Here is a 26,872-nt window from a genome sequence, read left to right as displayed (position 1 = left end):
TGAACGTGAATTGAGCTTTTGCGTTTTCCTGATTATGTACGAGGTGTCTCCGCAAAGTAAGGAAACAGGGAGCACCAGCCGGTAAGTTAAAAAGATTTTTCAAAGGCGGCAGCGCCACAACAAGTTTGTCGTCTTCATGTTTTAGCGGACGTCCTCCGCTTGGACCAGCTCCATGCTTTGGAATAGTATGCCTCTATCCCCACTTCCGCCAAATACGTAGGGCTATCTGTGAGTCACCTGCCGTCGCAAAGCGAACAAACAAACCACATTCACTGAGATATTTTTTGCTGTTTGTGGTCATATTACGAAAATGCAAGAATGACAAAATCACAGTGCTAAGGCCTTTATTCAAGGCAATCAACAGTTCCGATATATGCTGATTTAACATGAAATATTGCTTTAAAATGACAGTTCAATACGTTATGTGTTCCAGATTCACTGCAAAGTTATCAGCGTGCCTTGACTTTCCAGTGTGCCTTGACATCACTTTACAACTATGTTGGCATCGGCATGTTCATTATGTTATTGGAAAGCTTGCAATTTGTAGTGTTTTTTTCGCCGTAACACGAGAATGTTGCGCAAGATTTTAGGCATTTACTGTTCAAAACGTATGTTAGATCTGTGCTTGAATATGCTTGCACTGTATGGGACCCGCCGACAAAGACGGACAGAGAGAAATTAGAAATAGTTCTGAACTTAGTGACTCGCTATGTGTGTGAAAATGATAGTATACACATTAGTGCGCCTAGCGTAAAACTGGAAGTACATTGGGAACCTCTTGAAGTGAGATGTAGAAAGCCAAGGCTAAATTTTTTTCGTAATATATATTCCACTAAAATTGCAATTCCCAGAGAAAGGTACATTTTGCATCTATACTATACATTCGAGTGGGTTGTTCACAACTATAAAGTGCGCGAATTCAGATCAAGAACTGATTTTTTCGAGATGTGGTTCTTTCCCCACACTCTTCGAGAATCGAGTGCTTTATCTTCTTTTCTTGTTAATAATACAGGCAATGAAGTGTTTGCATCGTCATTTTTACTGATCTTGCAATTTGTCCTTCTTGCATGACACTTGGAGTAAATAGGTGTGATGCCTTTTTATGAAGAACGTACGTCATCTTTATAAAAAGCGCCTAGTGTAACTTAGGCGGAAATACCTTTTAATATTGTCATGACCACGTATTGATTACAGTTCCAGTCGCGGAGCTGTTCAATGAAGCAATTATTCGAGGCACTACTGACGCTGTCTTGCAGTCCTGGAGATGTAGCAACAGCAGCTTCGATCACCTGCACGTACGATAATGTAATGCGCAAGGAGGAAATGTTCAGTCATGGTTACAGCTGCTTTCGGACAAATAAGAATGTCTCACGGACAACTGACCGGAGCTATACTCTTAAAAGACGGTCTTCTGGACGTCTATCGCATTTACGGTGCTCTTTCCTGGCACCAGTAGTCGATCTGGCGTTTGTTTGAGCGCATGTTAAGGCGTTTGGTCTGTACTGTCCCATCGGCGTTTTTGCCAACCCTGTTACACCTAAGGCAAGAGGGACCGCACCCCTCATCTCTGATAGCCCTGTGCAGGGCTGGCCTATGCAACCCTGTGTCCACAAATTATAGAATCTCGTACCACGGCTGACCTACTGCCTTTCTCCGTAACGCCTTCGATGCCTTTCGAGGGGCTTATTAGCCTACTGCTGTTGACATGGAAACGCGAATCTCAAAAATGTCGCTTTTGTCTCCTTTATATTTCTCAGAATAACCTTAATTCGAGTTTGCAATCGCGGTGCCATTCACCCGTATTCTGAAGCCCACCTGGGGCGGAAGACGTAAGGAACACTTCCTTTTGAACTGACTGCGGTGGCTGAGTGGTTAGCGTGCTCGGCCACTGTGCTGGTGGACCCGGGTTTGATTATGGTCGCGGCGGCCACTTGTGATGGAGGCAAAACGCAAAAAAGTGTCCATGTGCTGAGAAAGTGTCAGCACATGTTGAAGAGTGACAGCTGGTCTGAATTAATCGGTAGCCTTTCGTTAAGATGTACATCCTAGCCCAAGTTACACTTGCAGATGCTAAAAAATGAACTTTAGTTTGCTTTAGTGCCTCTCTTTGTCAAGGTGAGGGTTTGTTTTATCACAATCAAAACTTTCCTGCTGTAAAGTTCCCTCAAATGGCTATCGCTGAAAGAAACAAAATTTCGTTTGGTTTGCATATCAACGCAGGGAGATTGCTAGATCCGCGGCTATTTTACTGTGCCAATATAAAAAGGCAATGATCTCTATATTATGATCAAGGTTTCTTGCTCTCTTTTGCAATCAGTGATCGAACACATTATTTTTGAGCAGGGTCGCACATGGGTAGCGGATCTGTTGAAGCCGTGCTGCTTTTGTTGCCGTTTTGCTTGCATACGGTATTGGTGCACTGTTCAGAATGGGTATCACAGCTGCCACTGTTGGCGGAAAACTAAATGCTTCCGGCTGCTATGTGTACTCAGATTAAGTACAGAGTTTGCAAGTTTTAACCATTTATTAAGTTATGCTTCTTCATTACCACGCACATTTTCTCGCACTTGTGCGTACACTACCAGGCACCATTAGAGCGTCTGAGGGTAGCGATCTCGGTCTCAGAGGAGAAGCCCTAGACTCAGCGTTGCAAGCTCAGTCAGAAACCAGCTAGAAATTGACAAGGGGTGGTCGTTTGGTGTCCAGGTTTCGCAGGTCGCAAGCCATAGATTTGGTCGGAGCCAAAGGTTCACAAACAAACAAAGCCAGTACAGCAAAGACAGGATAGAGAGGATTGCATAGTCACTCTTATGAGCTCATACAAAGTCCCTTAGAATACAACTCGTAACTCGAGAGAGACTGCAATACAACAAGAAGTCTTGCACTTAAAGTGCACTAGCTAATATGAGGCAGAGAAAAAACAGACAAAACACAACTTACCCTGCACTGTTAAAGTGAACGACCAAACGATAACGATGGAGCCGTCCCGTAGGCTGGCGCACGCTGCCTCACTGGTTCGTGGCTGGGCGAGTAGTGTTTACCCGGGAGTCGAGCGGGTGCGTTTATCTGAAGCATGAGCGGCAGCTCGGGCTGACAAACACATATTCAAATATATAGGCGCACTCCGCGTCTGTTCGTTCTTAGCGCCAAGGTAGGCGCGCGTATACACAAAATACCACGTGTACAATTTCCTTCTCATTCACGCTCCGGGCGCTAGTCCCCTTTGGTCAGGCGTGGAGACCGGCTTCGAGAACCTTCCAGTCCTTCTTGCGATGCGCCGTCGCTGGCGCGCGAGCGAAGGGAAGAGGGCATCACAAAGCACCCTCAATGCTACGCCCTCTTCGTCGACGATGGGTAGAACTTAGTCAAATTTTCTCCAATTGAAGGCGTGCGTGCAGATGTTTCCTTTCGCGCCGCGTCAGCTAACAAAGTGGAAAGGGCGGAAAACCGAGAAGGTTAGGCGCTCTCCGGGGTTTCTTCGCCACTGCTGTAGATTTCTGTACGGCGCTCGCTGGCGATTGTTGCGTGCTCCGCTGATATCCCGAAATTGCGCCGAATTTTGTGACACCCACCGCCTCTGGCAACCACCGTTTTCTTGTCTGTTGCGCAGTTGGCTTTGGTTTCTAGTTCGACTATGGTCAACTTGAAGAGTTCTCGCAATGCCAAAAATTGCAGGTCACTATAATTTTCAGCACATTCAAATCAGCCTGAATATTATATTTTTCCACATCGGAGAATGTCAAAGACCGCGGGTGGGGTCGGCCAAATTTTGTGATTGGCCTGGGTCAAATTTGCAGGTCACCATTGTATATGGCACATTGAAACTAGCCTGCATAACATTTTTGGTCCAAATACGAGGTGAAATTTCAGTAATTGGGGTGGGCCAAACTTTGAAATGGCCAAGACCAAATTTCGTGGTAACCATCGTGTTGGACGCATTTTAATTAAGTTAGTATCGATTTTGGTTCCTTCTAGGAGGTGAAACTTTCAGGGCGGAGTTCGGCCAAATTTGGTACTGACCGAGTCCAAATTTGCAGGTCACTATCGTATTGCGAATTTTCAAATTACTTTGGATATCGATTTTGGTCCAAATTCAACAAGGTCAAATTCCGGGGATGGCTCAATTTCGGGGGTGGGGTGTGCCAATGTTTATCATGACTAAGCCCAAATTTTGGGACACCATTGCATTCTCCATTGTCAAAGTAAGCTTCGGCATCTGACCAAGGGCTGTTGCTATGAAATAGCAAAGAAGTCAGATCTACACGAGATCTACCTCACATCAATGTCAGATCTACCTGCTGTAACTCGGGTTTCGGCATGGAATACACCCGTCGCTTTAAGTATTATTCTAATTACCCGCGCAACCAAATGTATCTGCTCTTCTTTGTATACAGTACAAGACAACAGAGCGTGGACAATGGACAACCTGCGACGAATCGGCCAACTGCGAAGCCACTGTGAACCACGGACGGACTCGGGTGTTCACGAGTGGTGACCTGATACTCACACAGCAATCTCTGCGAGATTACGTTTGGGTTCGCTGCTGCAATAACCACGGATGCGGAAATCCAGATCATGGCACTTTGCGATCCTACAGTGTAGGTATGGCAATCAGCAATTTTGAAATGCATATTATTTTAGTGCGACGGCACCAAGAATCTTATAGCGTCCCTGATCTTGAGGGTAAAGAAATGAAATTAATATTGCCGCCACAGAGCTTCTAGCTCGCAGAGGCGCGAACAGATCAGCTTTGCTGACCACTGCGCGAGAGCACTATGCTATCACCGTGGCGGATCGCGCCTCGCGTTAAACTGCAACACACTCTCGCAATGTGCATTGCACATCGTCGTCTTCACAAACTTCCTTCTGCGGTACGAACAAATCACATCAACTTAACCTCGATAAAAGCTTAACCGGAGTCTAATATCGTCGCCAGACGGGCCGATGGCCCAGCAGAACAAAACCATGAGCCAACCACGGTAACCACAACATTTCGCACATCTACTTGGCTTAACTACGTAAAAACCTTACCACTTTATTCTTCCTCGCCGAAAGCAGAATATTGGAGGGCGTATATATAGATGTCGCGAACCTTTATGTTTATTCATCGATGAACGTTTAGCGGATGCATGAATGGATTCTGTGTCCCTTAATAACAAATGTAATTAAAATATTATAAAAATCAGAGAACATAAGTACACTACGCAGTGTAATAAATACGACCGAGGGTAGTAATGCGAAGTTTAAACAGTGCGTTGTTTCAGCCAGATTATATTGAGGAAAATTTTGCTAATGAACAATACGCCGCGTAAAACATGATAACACAGGCTCGACAGCTATGTAGTTCTTCAGAATGCTGCCACAGTACGTAATACTGTATGTTTTTAAGGGGCGTTTGGTGTTGTTTTAACGCTTTTTTAGCCTTTTATTGGCAATTGTAAGAATGTGGAGTAGGCATGATGCAAAAAACACTATAATTTTCATGTTCTCTCTGTTTTCTGCTTGGGTTTCGAAATTTCTCCGCCCGTTTGATATTGAGGGTGGGGAGCCTTTCGGAGTGTCTATGATTGTCGGCTTTTCTGTATTCGCTGTCGCTACAATCCATATTGCCGTCATGTTTTGTCGCTCGACGGGAGCGCAGCTGTTTTCTCGCGGCATGGAACCATAAAATGTCGAAGCGCCGCCGGAGCTGCCTTTGGGCTACCTTCGAGTGCACGAAGGACGGGCGCGTTGCGCAAGGCGGCATTACCGCGATACAGTCAATTGTCCCATGTCACAGAAAAGCCGGTGCCGTCGGCAACAATAAGCAGCTTGTCTAAAACTGTGTAAAGCAGCGGATAAGCAGCTTGTATAAAATTGACGTGGAAAGAAAATTCAGGTAACTTCAATTCTGTTAGGAATTGAACTCACGACCTTTGGTCTCTGATACGGGCACCATACCCACAAGCAACGGAACGGCGTTGATTAACCTGAGTAAAGGTGGATGTGGCGAATGCAATTATCGTGGTCTTCGACTTAGGCGCCTTGGAGGCATGTCGTGATGCATGCGTGAGCAATTATTAGTATGCTAATTAGCAATTAAGTATATAAAGAAGCGACGCGAAGCGGACAAGGTAACAGTATTGCGTTTTACCCTCAAGGGTGAAGCTTAGGAGTTCCCCTATTTTTTTCTTCAAGAGGTGTGATCCCGCCTAAGCGAAACGCAGGTACGGAGTACTGCTGTGTCGTGGCCCGCTACAAGAGTGGACAGAAAACTAAAGAACGATATGCACCTGTGCAACTGCGCCAATTCCCAGGAAGGTAGTGCGAGAACGAACGGCGACAAGCGTTGGTCACCACAGTAAAAAGAATGCAACATTTCCAGCTGTCTTTTATTTCGCTTTCTGCTCTGGATATTGCAGATTTTGCTTCCTTTTGCCTCTTCCAATGACCTTAATTATTAACTAACAATGGGTACGTTAGCGACCACTGCGCTAATTTTTGCTCACTTGTTATTGTCGAGTTACGACTGCCTCGAAGAAAACAACGCGTTGTTAAAGCCCATATTTTTTTGAAAAATCAACAAAGCGAGAGATGGGCACTGGACGAGAAACATCATTTGCAGCATTTACTGCTTTTCCATCACGGCTAATCTCGTTTCTGTTGTGTTGTTCCTTCAAATAGAAGTTTAATAATTGTTGCGCATTTTTTAAGCGAAATTTATTGCCCCAGGGCATCGATGATGGGTGAAGGTGTGATGAATGATGTAGTAGAGATTACATGAATGGAAAAAGGTTAGCTGATTTGATGAAGTACAGTAGAGAACGATGGTACGGTCCCTACGTCCAGGCAATGTATGAAGCAGGGTTGCTTGGTGAAAGACCTGCTACCATCAGGTGCCGGATCCTTGTAGGCTTGAGAGCTCGGCAGTCCCACAGTAAGTGATGTATGTCGGCTTCAATGTCCTCGTGTTTACATATCGGACACCCTACCGAGGAAAAAAATCTCGGTACTGAGGCCATTTCCGAGTGACGGCTGGTGTGAGGGCAACCCCGACCCGGATCCTCCTAAGCGCAACCTCCTCTGCACGGGTAAGACCGCGGAGTTAGCGCACACGGAGGGATGAGAGCACGTGTGCGGCGCCGAAGGAGTTCCTTTGTTGATGAAAGGAGGGAAAAATTGTCCAAATGAAGGAGCCCAGGCGGTGATGAGTTTTTATTCGCAAGGCGGGTCGCTAAATCTGCTTGACTTTGATAGGTCAGCAGATTCCGTGGGATCCACTCAATACGTGCTGGCTGACGGATGCTTGCCACGACCCGGTGGATGTCCTGACATATCGTTGGACAGCGGCTAACACGTCGCAGCAACCGGACAACTTGAAGGGCGTCAGTGCGTATGAAAACGCGGGCTGCAGGGAGCATAGTTACGTCGGCCACGGAGCAGAGTGCTTCTTGAACTGCAACGCACTCAGCACAAAAGGACGAAGGGGGTTCCGTAAGCTGAAACCAAGAGGTTTGATTCAAGGAAGGTTTGCACGGGCAGTAGGTAGTTGTTGTTGCCTTGCAATCTTGTATGCTTGCGTCTACGTAGACAACAATGGATCTGTCAGGCAGGCAAGCATCTTGCTCCTCAAATTTCTGGCGAAGCAACGATGCCGAATTAGCAGATGTTGGCCGGCGATTATCTGTTCGCTTGTTGTCGCTGAGCTGTACAAACTTCCATGGGGGAAGAACTGGCGTTGGCGGCTGAAGAATGGAGTGTGACGTTGCATAAGTCCTCAGTGCATGCGTGGAGTGCGATAGACTTACCTTAAGGCTGCGCGCTTCACGGCGCTGCTGCACCAGCTCATCAATGGTATTGAGCTGCGCATTCTCTTGTAAAGCTATGACCGGTGTGATGCGTGGAAGGCACGTAATGGTCATCACAGCCTCTCGGTTCACGGCTTCAAGACAATCCCATTGGGCTCTTGTAAGATTTTGAAACTGGGCTTAATAAACAATACGGAGCTGCAGAACTGCCCTCACCAACTGCCGTGCAACGAACGAGCCTGCACCACCAGTTTTAGGAGCAATTCTTCTAATCAAACCGAAAGTCTGAATAGCTTGCATTTTTGAATGAGAAAGCCATGCAGTCACTGGTCATGATTGGTGAATCATTAAGCCAAGGATTTTTACACTCGGACTTTCCTGTAGTGGGGTGCCTGATAGACAAAGACGGATTGGAATTGCAGCAAGTTTACGGCGACTCCAGCGGTTGGCGACTGACGTGTTTTATGCACGGATAGTTAAAGTCCGATGGATGATGCGTGATTACAGGTAACATCCAAGGCAGATTGAAGGGCAGACTCCTGAGTACGGAGATCTTGGTGAGTACTCCGCACCGTGATGTGGTCAGCGTACTGAAGAAATTTTATGTCACGGATGTCATGTAAGCGCCAAGCCAGCGGGTTGAAAGCAATATTAAATAACGTCGGCGACAATACTGACCCCTGGGGCACGCCGCAGAGAGGGACAAATGATCCGAACGCTTCGCCGCCGAGCCGTATTGCAAATTTTCTGCCTTCCAAAAATCATTGGACAAAACTACGCCCTCTCAGAGGGAGATGAAACATGTCAATGGAGTTCAGAATGGCTGCATGACTGATGTTGTCATAAGCCTTTTCAACGTCCATTGCTAAAACAGTACGCACATTGCGGCTGTGGGTAGACGACAAAACTGCAGATGCCAAGACAGCCAACCCGTCCTCTGTACCAATATATGGACTAAAGCCGATTTGTGCTGTGTGGTAAAAACCGTGCTGCTCTAGCCACCATGAAAATCGTGCGGCTAGCGTTTTATCCGCCAGCTTGCAGAGCGTAGAAGTTAAGGAGATAGGTAGCAAGTTGGCAAGGTCCGCCGGAGGCTTTCCTGGTTTCGGGATAGGAATCACGACAGCCGATTTCCAGCCCTCGGGCACTAAGCCATCCAACCATACTTTGTTTATGGTGTTTAGTAGTTGAGGGAGTGCAGCGATACTCAGGTTCTTGTACACCTAGTACTGAATATTGTCTGGGCTGGGCTCTATTTTCCGTTTTGCATCATCTATTGCAGCCAGCAACTCAGGCATAGAGAATGTACACGCAATTCCACCTACGTCGACATCAGACGGCATTTGCAATACATGCGCTAGGATGCGTGTCATATTTAAACTAGCGGCTGAATAAGGCACAGCATCGTATTTTGGGAAAACTTTCGCGCTGCTTCTTTGGCGAAATCATCTGGCGACAAGTTAGCCGCGAAGCATGCGGTTGCTGCTGCGTCAGTCGAACAGCGACCGCGTTCCATTGTACGGAATGTTCGCTAGAGAGAGACATTCGAGGATTTTGCTGAACATTGTTCGCACCACGCATGCCACTGCCGTCGAGAGAGTTCGCGTTCATATTTGTGTGCATTAGCTGAAACATAGTGCAATCGCGTACGTGCCTGCGACGAAGGGTCTCGCGTAGCAGCCAGCTCGGCTTGCGGCGTGCCGCCCACAAGAAGGCCGAGGTCTTGTGCCGGTCGACCAACATCAGTCCAGGTGGTAGTTGTAGCACTGTTGAGCGCTGTTTGTAAGCGCTCAACAAGGATTGGCGAAGAATCAGAGGAGACATTGTCCATACAGGAGCGAAAACTGTCCCAGTTGATCACAGAACATTTGTAAAGTAAAGGTCGGAAATGTGAGGTGTGAACGCCGACGATGATAGGGTGATGATCACTTCCCCAAAAGTCTGGCTCCATGAACCAGGAGGGAGTACCCGGACCCGGCCACCACGTCAAGTCTGGAGCATAAGAAGCACTTCGAGTTTGACGCACTGGCAGTATTGCTGTCCCAAGATCGTTGAGCAGCACAAATTGGGCACTCGTGAAGGCGTCCCGCACACACCTGCCACGAGGGCTCGAAGTGGGGTACCCCAATCCTGGTGAGAGGCGTTAAAGTTGCCTCCGACTAAAATCGGACACCCGGGATACTGCCGACGGACACTTGCTAACCAGCCAAGATTAATACGGGAGGAAGCACCACCGGCTGGTCTAACGTAAAATGAAATGACCACAACGGTTCCCTTCTTAAATTTCGCAGCCCCTGCCGCTACCTCTAGATACGACGTACACCAATTTTCGAGAGCAAGGCGTACATGCGGAAAACGTCAGTCCACATACACCGCCGCCTTTCCCGGAGGTGCAGCAGTTTGTACACGACAGTCTATCATTGAAGGAGACATGTAGGCACTGAAGCCTGCAATCGATGGCAAGGTGTTTCTTTCCTGTAGCAACATGGCCCATATCTGGAGCTTGTGAATTTGTAGTCGGGTCTAGAGCTCTCCCACATTCGTGGAAATGCCTCTGCAGTTCCACTGCAGCACACCAGTACGACTGGAACTTGCCATTTCTAGCTACTAGCCCAAGCCCTGTAGAATCACGGACGTCAGGTTGGATAACTGGTTGACCATAATCCGGAGCAAAGAAGTCGCAGAGTTGTCCAGTTGGCATTGCGGTAATCTCGGAAGAGGCGGCAGGAAATGACACTGGTGGGCGCCAAGAAGGCGATGTTGCTGCGCCATTGACAGATGTGGCGGATGATTCCGCTGCCCATCTACGTCGAGCGAGGAGTTCACGGTGTTGCCGGAGATTGGTAACCTCCGCTAAAAGACGTGCGATTTTTTCGTCGACTGTAGCCATATCGTCTAGTGTTCGTTCAGGCACACTGCGCTGCTTTGTTGGCTGTTTTCGGAGGCGTTCTTTTCGCACGGTATTGTTAGAAGGCTGCTGAGCTGAAGGATCATGCGAGGTGTGCTCAGGGAGCTCCGGCCACTCGTCGTCATATCACTGGAGAGCTGCGAACCGACTGGACGTCTGCAATGAAGTTATACTGTCATGTATTGGCCAATGCTTACTCATTCGACGACGAGCCTTTTGTGTTCCCTTTTGTTTTGTCGGACAGCTTGGAGATATCTCGTGGTCGTCGGATTTACAAAGGTCGCATCATATGCCACTTTTCCTTCCGATGTACTTTCACCGGCAGCAAAGAAGGGGCAGGATTTGCGCATATGCCCTGTACGGAAGCAGTTATAGCAGTGTACCGCACTCGGTTTATATGGCCGTGGCCGTAAAATACATCCATATTAGTACAGACGGGCTGGTAGTGTCAGAGGGCCTTGCAAAGTGACTATGCAAGCGCACCCCTTTTCCATGCGTCGGGCCTGGATGACACGGTGCGTGGGACAGTACAGCTCAAGCTGGAGTGCAGTTTGATCCTCAGTGATATCGATGTTGTAGACGACGCAGCGCTGCAAGTCGGAACCTTCAACTATATACACTTTTACTGGCACTGATACTTGTCAGTGAAATACTGGTGAGTGTTTGCAGCCGTTTTACGGCAGTCAGAGTCGGAAGCCACACTGCAATAGTGCTGGACTTTGTCCTGGCTGTGAAGTCCCGGAAACCTTTGGTTCGGAGGTACGCGTCCAGGTTAGCTTGTAAAATCTTGTTGGGTATATCCGTGAGGCTTTTGTTGGCCAGTGATTTAATGGTCACTTTGTAAGAAGACGATCCGGGTGTAGGTTCCACCGAGCTCTCCATTTATTTATTTATTTATACAAATACCTCAAAGGTTCCACACTTGGAACATTGTGTGAGGGGAGGGGTTACAATATTTAGCAGACAAAAGATGATACAAAGTGGAAAGAACAAAAATTAAACAATATTAAATACATTGGACTGCAAACAATGATTACACCGTACATGAAAAAAAAACGTAATATATTGACACAGAGGAAAAACAGCAAACAAATAGTGGCACTGCATGGATTTGACAACACATACGAAAACAATTTATGTACAATATCATGGATGCATGAAGGTGGTCAATTCGTTTTTGAAGATTAATGGGTCCCGTATGGTAGCAATGCAATCCGGAAGGCCATTCCAACACTTGATAGCACGTGGCAAAGCAGAAGAATTAAACGCGAGTGTTCGGCCGAATAGACGTTGGAAGCTAAGATTATTATGTAGGCGACGTGAAGTGCGCATTGGGCGTGTAAGAGGCAGTGTGGATGCGTGACGACTGTATATTAGTTTCTGTAGTAAGCAAAGAAGTGCGATATCCCTACATGTCTGTAAACTTGTTAGCGATAAAGATAACTTGATGCTTGTTACGCTGGAATGACGGTTGTAGTCGTGAGAAATAAAACGCGCTGCACGGTTCTGAATTGCTTCGAGTGAATGAATTAAATAAGCCTGATGTGGTGACCAGATGGCTGATGCATATTCGAATTTGGGACGGACAAATGTTAAGTATGCTAGCTTGCGGTTAGAAACAGGTGCGCTATGAAGATTTCTTATCAGGTAGCCAAGCGTGCGCGATGCTTTAGCAGTTATGCATTGAATATGTTCCGGCCAAGAAAGATTTGAAGTCAGATAAACGCCAAGGTATTTATAAGAAGACGTGCGGGATAGTGTGACACTGTTAAGGGAATAAGTGAATAGCGAGTTTGAATGCTTCCGGCTAACTGTCATGATTTTACATTTGTCAGTATTAAGTGTCATTTGCCATGATGTGCACCAGTTAGTTACACATTCAAAGTCCTGCTGAAGAATTGCATGGTCAGTGGTTGAGCGGATTTGGCGATAAATTATGCAGTCATCGGCGAACAGTCGGACCGATGATGTAAGATGCGATGGCAGGTCATTTATGAAAATTGAAAATAATAAGGGACCGAGAACACTTCCCTGAGGGACGCCAGAAGTGACGTCACTAAGGGGTGATGAAAAGTTGTTTGTTACCGTGAACTGCTTACGAAAAGATATGAAGTTCCGGATCCAGGAGACAGTTAGCGAGTCTAAATTAAGCGACGATATTTTAGCTATAAGGCGACAATGGGCAACACGGTCAAACGCTCTGGAAAAGTCAATGAATATGCAGTCAGTCTGGTAGTTTTCATCCATGTTCTTGAATAAATCACTGGTAAGTTCAATTAGTTGTGTATCACAGGAAAACCCTTTTCTGAATCCGTGCTGGCGTGGGAAAAAGAAATCATTGTTCTCGAGATAGCGCGCGACGTTAGATGCAACGATGTGTTCAAGTAACTTACATGGAATACTCGTTAGTGATATGGGGCGGTAGTTACTGTGTTTTTGTCGCCAGATTTGTAAACAGGGATTATTTTGCCAATCTACCAGTCATAAGGAATTTCGCCGGTTGCTAAAGATTGCCTGAAAATATGACACAGAATGATACTAGAGGGATGTATGGTGTGTTTGAGAATTTTTGTATTTATTCCGTCTACCCCTGAGGAAGTTGATACCTTAAGACTGTTAATTAGAGACGCTACGCCTTCTGCTGTTATATCTATTGTAGTCATGAATGGGTAATTGAGTTCTTGGGGTTGAGGTAGGTTGGAATAGTCTTCGGTAGTGAATACTGATGTGAAGTAGTCATTAAACGTGACTGGACAGTTCTCTTGGGGTATTGGACATTTGTTTTCATCAAGCAATGAAATGGTGTCCGACGTGCGTGACGGGGAAATTGTTTTCCAAAATTTTGCGGGGTTATTTTTTATGAGCGATTGAAGGTCCTGTGATAAAAATTTATGTTTGGCCTTCCTGATGGCATGGCAGTATGCTTCCCACAGTCTGTGCTCAGCATGCGCAGAATCAGTGCGCAATCGTTTCGCGGCTCTGAAAAGACGTTTTTTCTTGTTTTTCAATGCTCGTAAGGAATTGTTATACCAAGGTTTAGATATGTTGACCCGTAATGTTATTCTCGGAATGTGTTTGCGCACCAGTTTCGCTATTTTTTCTTTGAACAAAGTCCAGTTTTCGTTAACAGACCGGGATGAAAAATCACGCACAAAAATTTCGGAGAAATGCTCGAGACAACGATTAATATCGTCAAAGTCAGCCTTCCTGTAATTTAGAATCTGTTTTGGTTGAGTGCGACGTGAGTAATAAGGGGCATTAATCGATAACTGAAGAAGCTGATGATCACTGAACCCGTCATTATAAGATATATCACTAACCCTCTCGGGAGCAGATGATAATATAAGGTCTAAAATATTAGCATCGCGTGTTGGAGCATTGACTAGTTGAACAAAAGAAAAGTCGAGTGTTAGCTGCATGAACTCATTAGAGGCAGATGAATGTGAACATAGGTTCAGCCAATCAATGTCTGGGTAATTAAAATCCCCGAACAAGAAAATGTCAGATTTAGGAAATCTGGTTCGAATAGCCGTGATATTGTCATGTAGGTCAGCGACAAACGTGGCAGGGGAGTCCGGGGGCCTGTAGCAGATGCCTAAGACAGTGTTACCGAGGCGGGATGCTATTGCTACCCATATGATTTCCAGTTCACATGGAATATCCACAAGGAAAGACAAAATGTTATTATTAACTGCAATTAATACTCCGCCGCCCCTTTTGCTTATTCTATCTTTTCGGTAAATTTGAAAACCGTTGCTATCAGGCAGAAGTTCCTCGTCAGCGATATCTGGACGCAACCACGTTTCCGTTAGAAGTAGTATATTACAGTTGCTATTATCAAGATATGAGCAGAGTTCAGTGCGTTTAGGAAGAAGGCTGCGTATGTTAGTGAATGTCAAATGGAGAGGTGGGCTTGGAATGCTATCTATAGGCGACTGGATCGGGTTTTTGGTAACACGTGCATTGCTTCGGCATCTTAGCTATCGTGAGACTTCTATTACTTGGTCAGTGTCAGAGTCGTACATGTATACTGAATCACCCATGCGCAGTTTGTCTACGCTGAGCTTGTAGGCCGTTTTTTTAGATTTGGCAAATTCCAAGAGCTTTTTCCTGGCGAGCCGCGTTTGTAGTGAAAATTCCTCACGCACTGCATAATCGGTGTCTTTAGACTTCGTTCCGTTTTCGAGAATAAGTTGTTTATCCTTAAAATATGTACGTTTTACTATGATTGGCCTGCATTTCTCAGTCTGAAACTGCCCTAGACGATGCGATCTTTCAATTTGTGTAGATTGAAGATTAACCCCTAGTTTTTCGGAACAGAGATTTATAACTTTATTTTCTGCTGTCGACCATGTTTCAGACATCTCGTCCGGAATGCCAAAAAACAGCAGATTGGATCGCCTAAGTTTGTTTTCCGCGTCTTCACATCTCGATTCGATTTTTCGAAGCTGTGCGCCAATAGTACCCGACATATTCGGTCCGGACTCGGATGCTGCCGAAACCTGCTCAATCTTACGTTCCGCCATATCAACTTCGACTGTGCGAATCCTTTCAGATAGTTGCTTCAGCTCGACGTAAACACAGGCACGCCAGTGCTTAAGCGCAGTCAATTCGCTCCGAATGTCGTTTTGACCAAATTCTATTCTTTGTACCGTAGCGAGCACAGTTGACAGTACATCCTCGTTTCCGGGGTTGGGACCAGGGTTTGTCTCCACGTCGCCGCAGAGCATCAAGAGCAGGTTACTAACGCCGTGAGCGGCTTTGCCGTCAAGCAATCCTAACACATCACACAACAGCTCAGGGCACGACACCGCAAAGAAACAACGATTGCTGGATCTAACGCAACGGCAAGCGTTTAGGTAACTGACCTGGAAGAAGAGGCGAGGTGAGTGCACCATTCTGAATGCGGTGTCGTGCCCCGCAGGCGCGGCTGCTGGAGGCTGCTTATATTCCCGGTGGTCATCGCTGATAGTGGTGGAATGCGCTCGTTGTTGCCAGATTAGCCGCTGGTGATCTGTCGTAACTGGTTGCTGCGTCCAATCCTCGGGCCATTGCGTCGAAGTCAAGGCACAGGCTCGCAGGGAGGCCGTGTCAGGCGTCGCAGCAAGTATTCCGAGTACAAGGCCAGCCTGGAAGAAGAGGCGAGGTGAGTGCACCATTCTGAATGCGGTGTCGTGCCCGTCGTGTCCGGTGTCGTAAGGCAAGTGCGCTTACCTTGGAGCCATCACTCGCCGAAGATGGAATCGGTTGGCTGTCGTTTTAGGAACGCTTGTGAGTTGCGCGAGGGCACTTTTGCACGGCTAGAGGTGCCTATAAGTCCATTGGAATGCCCTGTTCATCATGCCGTGCGGTTTGAGGCCCATCCGGTGGTGTAGAGTTGATGGCCATGTGCCCTGGTGGCAGATCACTCGCGAGTAGTCCGGCATTTCGGGAAGGCAGGAGGGGTGCGTCTGCCGATGAACCGGGAGCACAAAGCTGGACTTGGAGCCGCGGACCAGGTGTCAACTCCGTGGCAGATGCTGCCACGAGAGACGCCGCCAGCGCCACCTCCGCCAGCGCGGCAGCGGAGGCACTAAGCCTAGCGTCAGTGCCCAGCTCAGCTGCACTCATGCATGTTTTCCAGGAGGCCTCAGATGGTGGGAGGACGTCCGGAGCTTCTTTGGAAGGCGAGGATGCATTTCTTTTCAAATAGAGCACGCATTTACGTAGATGGCGAGGTATTTCTGATGAGCGATGTGCAGCCATTTTGGCAGGGACACACTTCTTCCTTTTGCGCTTTTATTATGAAAATTGGCAAAGGCTTGGGCCTCATGGCGTTTACATGTTGAAAACGCTGCTTATATTAACAAACGGTGTGTTTTTTTGATGTTCCTTTGTTTTTCAACGGTGTTATATTAGTAAATTATCGGTGTTAAAACCCACTGAAGAATTGCACGGTTTTTACAGAGTTGTTTCTGTTGGATGTCGCACGCGCGATACAACAGCACGCCTGAGGTTCGGCACAACACGCACGCAACACCGCATTCACGCCACAAATCATAGAAAAGCAAAGCTGATATTCTCACAGAAATGAATTAGAAGCATGTCGTAAGAACCGAAATAAACGCGACGAGCGCTACGCCTGGCTTCTAAGAGCTTGAAGCTCATCTGCCACATGACGCAGCGAGTGGGTTATGGCTACGTGCACAGGGCACGCATGTCCCATACTTTGCCACGATGTTATGTCGAGTAGCATGCTTTTGCCGTGCCGAAGATATTTTTTCTGGGCTCCTTGTACTTTGTTCCGCGAACGCACGCAATTAGATTTAGTAAGGTCGTAACATATAAAACTAGCAATGCATATCGTATATGTTTCAGGCTGCCGATTGCACGAGTTGCTAATAATATTGACTTTTCATGTTCTTCTGTGCCTGCTAAGTGTTTGTAAGGATCCTCACATGTACAATGCAACTTGTTATTTGTCATTTTTAAAATGTTTTGCTCGCCCAATCATGCAAGAGCCTCGTACGAGAGGGTATAAATAAGTAAATAAATAAATAAATAAATAAATAAATAAATAAATAAATGATTAAAATTTAAATAAATAAATAAATATTTTACGGCAGTGAACAAGTGCACCACTTCATTTCAGTGTGCTGATAGTATACTTTCCATATTTGAAGCATATAATTAAACATCGGATTTACCTCCACGCACACGTTGTACATGATGTGATCGCTGATTTGAAAAACACACTTCGAAGTGAAATGTTCTTCAGTGTCGTTAATCACCTGCTCGACACAGTAGGCGTCATTATTGAGCTTCTCCCCTTTAATAAATTCTGCTTTTTGCATATGTGTTTAAATCTGCCTTATCTACTTGAACCTGCAGTGCAGACGATGCATTACGACGTGTGAGCGTGAGGGCGTACACATGCAAGTAAGCGCTAGAGAACACTGCTCCGTAAGCAGCCAGCGCCGCGGTCATCCCCCTTGATTTTCATTTGTTCCACAGATGATGCCGCACGTCAGGAACAGCACGAACTGCCAGCGCCAATCGGCTAAGCTTTGGAAGCCTACGCACGGTCTATAGCTACTTGTTGGAACCATGCCGACGACATGTGCGATCATAAGCAACATTAAATGAGACGCCTTCCTCGGAATCTAAAAAAATTCTAGTATGTGGCCAGGACTACGTTCGGCGCTCAAGCCCGACATATCGTCTGGAGTCGTTTGTATGTTACTCCACCTGAAAAAAAATTCAAAGCACAAATTCAAAACAACCACGTAGCTTTTTAGGGGAATGAGAAGACGCATATGGGAGTACAAGAACCAGAAAGCCGTTTATTGCAGCACAGAAAAAAATCCGAGGCAACATACCTTTTAGTTATGCCGTTCTCTCGCAACATAGTATCGAAAACATAAAGTGGTGTGAACGGTATGAAGCAAACAGTCTAAAGCTGCTTCTGCTGGAGGCTCTCAGAAGAGTTACGTATTCGCTTCTCAGTCGTCTGCACACACGACACAAGTAAAGCGCACATCCTCCAGACAACTACCATTACGACTTAACAGTTTAGTCATTTAATTATTTCAGGTCACCCTTCGATTACGGCAGCAACTGTTATACCGGACAAGCAGAGCACTGTTGTGAAATTCGTTCCTCGGCGAGAAAGCAGCTACGAGGACTTTGAAGTCAAATGGCGCTGCAACGGGGACAAGGAAGCTACCTCTAACTACGAATTTTCCAAGAGAGAATTTTCCAACCCCTATCATCGATTCGATAGAGGTATACGGATGCAGGAGACAACCATCAACGGTAAGTTCTTTGCACCCAGTGGCAAAACTTGTTGCCTGCTGGCGTAACATGCCCAAGGCAGTCATCAATCTGCCGCATTACACCGTCGCCTCTTTTAGGTTCCACCGACTAAGCAATGTTGCAGCTGTTGATAGCAAAACAAGTATCCACACCGCGATTCTCTAGATGTTGGTCAAATACTATTGCTCTCAACCATGATGTGTTAAACTTCTGAAGGAACGCATGTCAGGATACGGCCTCGAAGGCTTAGTTGTGTAAACTGTATTTGCTTTGATTTCTTCAATTCAATGTTCTATTCCGGTGACAACACTAACGACGGATTTAATACAGAGTCAACCTTAACACTATGCAGCGAATTCAGCTTCCTTAACCACCTTGATCGTCTTGACTGGCTTCTGGCATTCATGTACTGCGGCCTAAATCTTTTACCTCCGACATGGTTAAGATCTTTATTTTTCTTCGGTGCGATCTTTTTTTCTTCGGTGCATCCTGGTAGTGAGGGCAGAGCAGCACTACCAGGATGCGGAGCAAAAACCCGTTCCTCTATATTGTGCAGATCGTCTTCGGTGTACTGCTTCCAGTCAACACCCCCAGACACGAAGGAACCGTGAAGAATATTACCCAATCAGCCGGAACCACCAGCTTCCACGTGCGGAATCTGCCATCGCTGACAGCACGAGATTACCCGTTCCAGCGGCCAACATTCACAAGAGCGCTCAACGGAGCACATGACCTGCTGCAAGCGCCACCAAATTGGAATATATATATATATATATACGCGCGACGAAGAATCCGCTCGATTTAGGCACGGCAGCTCTACCAGGATGCGGTGCAATAACCGGTTCCTCTATATTGTCCAGGTGAGAAAACTATCTGGTAAATGTGTCCCCTCAAATGACCTCTTTATGTTCGTGCTGCCGTTCCTGCAGCAATTGTCTTGTATCGCTGTGGTATTGAGCAAGTTGTTGCTCTTATGCGGTGATTTTGAAACTAACCTAGGCCCGGATCTAACCCAAGTTGCCAAACAACTCAACGATATCGCTAGCGGCATAAAAGACATAAAGGAAGTACGCCTCGTTGATATAGAAAAGAAGCTTGATGCATTATCACACCTTGAAAAGAAACTCGCCACCTGCCAAAACGAAATCTCACGAATGGATCGCGTATTGAAACAATGGAAAAGAAAATCGATGAGCTGGGAAACCGTAGCAGACGGTCCAACTTAATAATATACGGAGTGCCGGAGGAGGAAGAAGAAACTAATGAAAGTCTTGAAGAAAGAGTGAAAAAAGTTATAGTACAAGATACCCTCGAACTACAAGCTGTCGCCATCGAGTGAATTCACAGGCTAGGTAGAAAAGAAAAAAACAAGACTAGGCCAGTTATTATGAAGTTGCTAGATTCGAGACAAAAAACGCTAATATTGAAAAGCGGCTTCAAACTAAAAGACACAGAGTACGCTATCGGTGAAGATTTTTCTGCCAGAGTTCGAGATGTTAGAAAGAAACTGTGGGCCAGCGCCAAACAAGAACGAGAAAATAAAGAATAGGTTGCGCTAGCCTTTGACAGCTTGATCATAAATAAGCGCGTTTATATTTGGGACGAAGAAAAAAATAGCAGAGTTCCTATGCAACAAAAAGAACACATAATTCAGCCCTCGAGTGACTCTTCAGAACACTCAGATAAAGAATTGTACATCATAAATATAGATGCAAGAAGCATAGTGAACAAAACAGTCACTTGAAAGCCTCTTGCTTTGTCTTGAACGAGACGTAATTGGAATCACCGAAACATGGCTTTCACCTGAAATTTAAAATCATGGATTCGCTCCACTGAACTGTTCTGTCATCAGAAAAGACCATGGTTCACGAGGAGGGGGCGTGGCAATACTGATAAAGAAGCAGCTACCTTTCGTTATTCTCCCTGAAGTTTCTTGCGCGGAAGCTGTTTTGTGCAAGATAATTTGTAAAGATACAGACATAATTACCGGCTGCTTTACAGAAGTCCTTGTACCGGATATGAAGCCATCACTGCAATGCAGGAATTCCTTCAGAACCGGACCCGCAATTCACAGATTATTATCATAGGTGATCTCAACCTCCTCGACATAAACTGGACAACAATGCACTATACATCAAGAGATTGAGAGGCCCTCATTGATTTAATGTTCAATTTTATTCTTCATCAAATTGTTTCAACACCCACACGTACCCAAGGAACAACTGGTAATATTCTAGATTTGATACTAATCATTGTGCGCATAAAAGTAGTCTGATTGATCCATTTCCTGAAAACGGTGCTCAGGTTGACGTCATAGATGGCATCGCGGACCACAGTATACCTACCTGCCCATTACCATTACAGAGCAGTATAATATATCAGAAAAGCATGCAGATCGTAACTTATTTCGCTAAAGCAGACGACACTAGTGTTATAAAACACCTTGCGTACGAATTCTAATCATTTTCCGACATTGCTTCGCGTGAGAGCACTGAAATGAACACCTTGAGGGAACAGTTTAGAAACACGGTAACCTACTGTGTAGGCGCATTCGTTCCGCGAAAAATAAAACGGCCCAAGAAAAACAACTCGTGGATTACAAGGGATGTAATTCACGCACCATGGCAAGTCATGCGGCTTCGTAGATCAATTAACAAAAAGGGGCAAACTGCGACCAAATCATTGAAACTAAGCAGTGCAAACGCAAGGCTAAAAGAAATATCAAAACATGCAAAGGAACAGAACTTTAATGTGACCTTCCCTACACTTCTTAGAAATAATCGTCATAGATTGTGGAAATATTTTCGCAAAGATAAAATGACAGCCACATACAACTTTTCCTTGGGGGGAAAACTGAACAAACCTAACATGCACAACGATTTCTTTATCTGTTTTTACAAAAGATACCGTCATTCTCCCTAACAGTTTCTGTACATCTACGCCATGCATTGGTCCTCTCCACATAACAGATGATGGTATTTTAACTTGCTGCTAAACCTAGACATAAAGAAAGCAAGTGGTACAGACGACATCCAAAATCAGTTCCTTAAACGATATGCAGAATGGTGCAGTAAATATCTCTATCATTTTTCGTAAGTCTTTATCTACTTCGAAAATACCCGGCAATTGGAAAAAAGCAAAGGTTCTACCCATTCATAAATCCGGAGATACAAACTCACCCTCTAACTATCGACCGATTTCACTTACTAGTACGTCGCGCAAAATTATGGAGCACATTATAACAAAACACTTAAAAGAACTTTCTGGAGACCGAAAACTTATTATCACCCCATCAACTTCGCTTTCGTCGTGCCTTGTCAACTGTCACCCTACTAACAGAGGTTGTGAATGACCTAGCCCTTAGTATTGACGACTGCAGTCAAACAGATATTATACTACTAGACTTCTCTAAAGCATTTGACAGTGTAAGCCGCAACAAACTAATATAAAAATTACGCATCATAATTGGAGATGGCCAAGTGTTACACTGGATCACGGGTTTTTTGACGAACCGCTCACAATTTTAACTTTCGAACAAGTTCAATCACGACCAGTTCCCCTTACATCAGGAGTAGCGCAGGGATCTGTTCTAGGACCAGTGTTGTTTTTAGTTTTCATCAACGATATTACAAATAATATTTACTGCAACATAAAACTTTTCACCGATGATTTCATTCTGTACAAAACGATAAAAAATCCTGAAGACTACCTCATGCTAAGCAGCTCTATTAACACAATTGTTGAATGGCGTAACACTTGGAAGATGACATTAAACAACAAAAAATCCGTTTTCATGACAGTCACCAGAAAAAAAAAACAGCCATATAACTATGCCTACAGTATCAATAAATCAACGCTTTCAAGTGTCTCTGAACATAAGTACCTAGACTAAACTTTAACTTCTGACCCAAGATGGGACGCGCAAATCGCCAATGTTACCTCTGCCTTGCGAAAGCTGTTCTTCCTTTGAAGATGCTTACGTCTGGCCCCTCAAAACACCAAGATTTTTGCATACACTGCTATCGTAAAGCCAATTTCAGAATACGCAAGCACTGTTTGGTTCGCGCAATCAATCCCTAATATCACTCGGCTTGAGAGATTGCAGCGAAAAACTGTAAGGTTCATTCATAACAAATACAAACCCTCTGAATCCCCTACCGATCTTGTCGCATTATCTGGCCTTCTATCACTATTATCTTGGGCAAAAGAATCCCGCCTAAAGTTTTTATGTCAATTATTACACAACAGCTACAGTATGCGTCTAAATATGCATCCTTCTTACAGTCACGGAAATCCCGGCACAAGCATGCGCACACGCTAACTGAATACTCATGCCGAACGAACATTCTCAAACATTCTTTCTTTCCTTTAGTCATCAACGAATGCAATAAACTGCATCCATCAATTACCATGTCCGACTCACTATCTTCTTGAACCTCACGATTAGTAGAATGTAACAAAAATCAATAAAGTTCCAAAAGTCCTACATTTTACCAAATGACTGCCCAACAATCATTTCTGTACATCTCTTAATACTATGTTATGTTTAAGGATGATTGCATTGTCTATTGTCACCCGTTGCCTTCTTTTTTGCTTTCTTCTAGTTCCTATTGTTAACTATCTCGAATACTAGCATGCTGGCCGGCATGAACGACTGCTGCTGTACTTGTTTTCTTTTTTTCTGTTACAGTTCTGAATCCTCAAAGTAGTCTTGGTAGCCTGCCGACTAGTAGTTATCTAACACTTATTGTACGAGTTATCTTTTTTGTTGATCTGCTTGTAATTTCTCTTTTGTGGTTTGAACTCTATATTAGACTCATTGCCTACCTGCTAAGGTCACTTACTGAGACTGGCAGTATTGTATATAAAAAAGTAAAAATAAATAAATAAAAGCACGTTGTGTTCTTAAGTACAATTCGTTACCTAAAACACGGTAATGAAGATGGTGCTCATGATTAGTTTCCTCCTTCGCTGTACCACTCATAATCATCAGCAACAGCTTAAATACGCCCGCTGCAGGACCTAAGCATCATCCTTATTCCTTTAGTTCACCGTCTCCTGTGTCAGCTGCACATAAGCTACGCCTGCAAACATTCCACTCTTTGTGCCAGTGCGACAGGCCGAAACATGTAACACACCAAGAAGACTCTACAAAAACATTGAAAACGACGGTATCTGGCACAATTCTACTCACGTCGCATAGTACACGGCCCTCTAGCTTTTTGTGTCCATCAAAATGCGACCGACAAGGACGGGATCTAACTCGCGTCTTTTGGGTGAGCAGAGAATTCCCAAATTCACTAAGCCACCGCGGCGCTTCAAGACAACAATGGTCGTATCTTCAAAACAATCATTCGGTGGTCGTGCTTGCTTCGAACCTAGATGGAATCATGGGAGTTTTCTCAAGTCGATACCGAATCGGGTGGAAATGACTTTGGATGCCTGTTGGTTAACCGATGGGTCACCGTTTACCATTTTTTGATTCGATAAAAATTAAAGACTATTTATTATATTCAGATCTTACGACACACAATTTGTTTGTCTTCCAGATCAAAATACCAACCGTCATTTTTGGCGGGAATGTGCAACATTTTGTTCAAAGTGTTATGGTCTATGAGGTTTAACGTCCCAAAGCAACTCAGGCTATGAGGGACGCCGTAGTGAAGGGCTCCGGAAATTTTGACCACCTCGGGTTTTTTAACGTGCGCTCGCATCGCACAGTACACGGGTCTCTAGAACTTCGCCTCCATCGAGATGGGGTCACCGCGGCCGCGATCGACCCCACCTTTTTCGGGTCAGCAGCCGAGCGCCATAACCACTGAGCCACCACGGCGGCATTTCGTTCAAAGTGTCACGAGTGCTAGCATCGTTTTTTTCTCAGTAGCCAGCTTACTGTGCATTTCCGAAATCGGAAATATTTCCCCTGTCATTTGACTGCTTTCTAAATGAGCTGCGTAAGTTCGCTGTCGCTGTTGGGGTTAATGATGACATTTCTTTCAACGTGTCATGATTAACGGCAATAGGAACTGCGAGCTGACGCTGCTTATCAAGTGACCACTCGAAGGACCGTGGAAATAATTTCTGTTTGGAAGATGCACAGTAAGATATGTATTGACAAAATAAAATAACGATACTAGTACTAATGACAAAATATCTTTGCAGAAAGGGGAATGATGTGCTAACCCACTGACTGTTCATGAAATACAATTTTCTGTTTCAATGCACGGCATAAAAACCACATTACTCAGGCAATAAGGAATAAAAATTCACCAGAAATAAAGAAATTTGCTGCTAGTTGCAGCCCACATTCTTAAAAAGTGGCAGTTTGTTTTCTATGCAGTTTTGTACTCAGCGCGTCAAAGGGTCAAGCTGATATTTGGCTTTCTTTAGAGAGGCCATGTTTGAATGAGACTGACGGAAATGAAATGATGGTGCTCTTTCTTTCTGTGCGTTTTTCACCGCTCTTTGTCTCATGACCAGAGCAGCACAAAAGCGCTAAAAGCAATAAAATGTTCAAGTGTTGATTTTTAATCAGTGAGGCAAGCAGACGCGAGCGACAACCATGATGAGGGGTGCGGTACAAGGCCATCTGCTTGATATGAAAGGTGGCGGGCGGAAAATAAGAGCAAGAAACAGCGGCCGGAGAAAGTAGCCTCTGCGAGAGGTTGTAGCTATGCCGCCGCTTGCTTTTTGCAGAAGTTGATGTTTCAGCCGGGTAGTGTGCGCGCGGCGCCAACTCGGTAAGGCGACTGACTGGCAGCCAATACCAGTACGCTAAACAACCTACCTAAAGCTTTGTGAGATGCTGATGAGGAAGTAAAAGTGCGCCGAGAGAGCCAAACGAAGCAGGGTGAGTCTACCTGACATAGAAAGAAAAATTAAACGTAGAATCCTAATTGTAAAATACCCGCCGCGAAGAGTGAACAGGTATGTCCATCGGCTTGTGATTAGAAGGTAAGAGCTTGGAGTCTAGTTGTACTTACAGCTGCTGATTATTCATGGAAGCAAGAGGTAAGCAATCTCATTTCTCACACATCTACAAATAACCTATTTCCGAAGTATGGGGTCATTCGTTTCCTGCACAGTTATGAATATGAACTCGTAAACCGGCTTTATTTTTCGTCCGTTGAATCTGAAAATTTTGTTAAAACTGTTGCAACATTACAACAGCGAACAATAGATGTTTTCACTAGAAACCCCCCGCAATGGCTAGTTCCCTATTTCCTCACCCATAACAAGTATTAGTCATTAAAGCATAATGTTCAATCACTTCTAAACAAATATCCAAAGAATTTTTTCTATCTAACAAAGAATGTGAAAATTATTTCTGTAACTTCAGCTTAACTCTTACGTGTCACCCTGATTTGATGTGTCTTCACTTGGTTTTAAACTGACTAATTGTCCTTTGACCGTGTGCTTCCATATCATCTTATGATTTTTTTCTTTTTATCTCACGGTTTGTTTAGTGTATATATACGATTTTGAGACCTGCTTTATTGCCCATATATTTTCAATGTGATCTTTGATGAGTGCGGTTTTCTTTCTTGTGTTGATAATCTGAGTCGACTGCTGTCTTGTAACTTGGCCGCTGGGCCGTCGTCAAGTTGCTTAGTGCAACGTTTAGTCCAGGGCGCCGTTCAGAGTTTGTGTTTGTACCGCTCTGGAAAATAAACGAATTGAATTGAATTTACTGAATGATGTTGGTACGCGTGGGGCACCATAGTGGTGTACCAGCCAAAGGCGACATGTAGATACGCGAAGGTAACCCGTAAACATTTACAAACACATACACGTACAAAAGGAGCAGCCGAAAAAATTCCTGACATTGAAACCACATTCAAAATCTCTTGCATGTGCTGGCTTTATCCGGCTTCTGAAGTTTAATGCATGGTACTGATGCGAATGCTGCGACCCTGTTTGACTGATTTTGCAGGGTTGCCCACCAACGCAGAGGGATGCGAGTTCTTCGTCTCAATGTTTCAAGATATCGACGAACGGAGATAATACAGCTCACCACTCCAGGCCGTTCAAGCCTAGATTCTGAGCAGCAATCTCCATTTATTGGTTACTTTCGACTTAGGGTGATTTTTATCTTAAACCACACAAAAAAATAAAGCTTGTAGAGATGTACTCAAGGCTCTCTGACCTTTCGCTCGTCGTATACACTAATCGCCTTTATGCGCAATAAAAGCTTAAAGCAATCAAAGCTAAGCTCATTCAGTGTCATGGGTTTAATGCGCATCAAATAGACAAGAATCATGTTATCCACCAGCTCCTCGCAATCGACTCTACCGACGAAAGCACTTGCCGCTTTTCTTAGGCAGCGAAATACATTTGTTTTGCAAACTCCCATTTGATATTAATATATAACAGAGGTCATATC

General features: G+C 45.0%; 1 protein-coding gene across 1 annotated transcript in view; it reads left to right on the top strand.

Annotated features, from left to right (window-relative positions):
• Window positions 1–26,619, top strand: part of LOC144095563 (uncharacterized) — a 70,144-nt gene extending 43,525 nt beyond the window's left edge. Inside the window, exons 4-7 of the mRNA XM_077629254.1 lie at window positions 4,395–4,602; window positions 18,268–18,489; window positions 19,046–19,349; window positions 26,423–26,619. Coding sequence (XP_077485380.1) covers window positions 4,395–4,602; window positions 18,268–18,489; window positions 19,046–19,221 — 606 coding nt within the window. The 3' untranslated portion in view covers window positions 19,222–19,349; window positions 26,423–26,619. The remainder of the gene's footprint in view (window positions 1–4,394; window positions 4,603–18,267; window positions 18,490–19,045; window positions 19,350–26,422) is intronic.
• Window positions 26,620–26,872: the final 253 nt, after the last annotated feature.

This window comes from Amblyomma americanum, chromosome 6, assembly GCF_052857255.1.
Source record: "Amblyomma americanum isolate KBUSLIRL-KWMA chromosome 6, ASM5285725v1, whole genome shotgun sequence".
Classification (NCBI taxonomy): Eukaryota; Metazoa; Arthropoda; class Arachnida; order Ixodida; family Ixodidae; genus Amblyomma; species Amblyomma americanum.
This window is presented reverse-complemented; position numbering and strand designations above follow the sequence as displayed.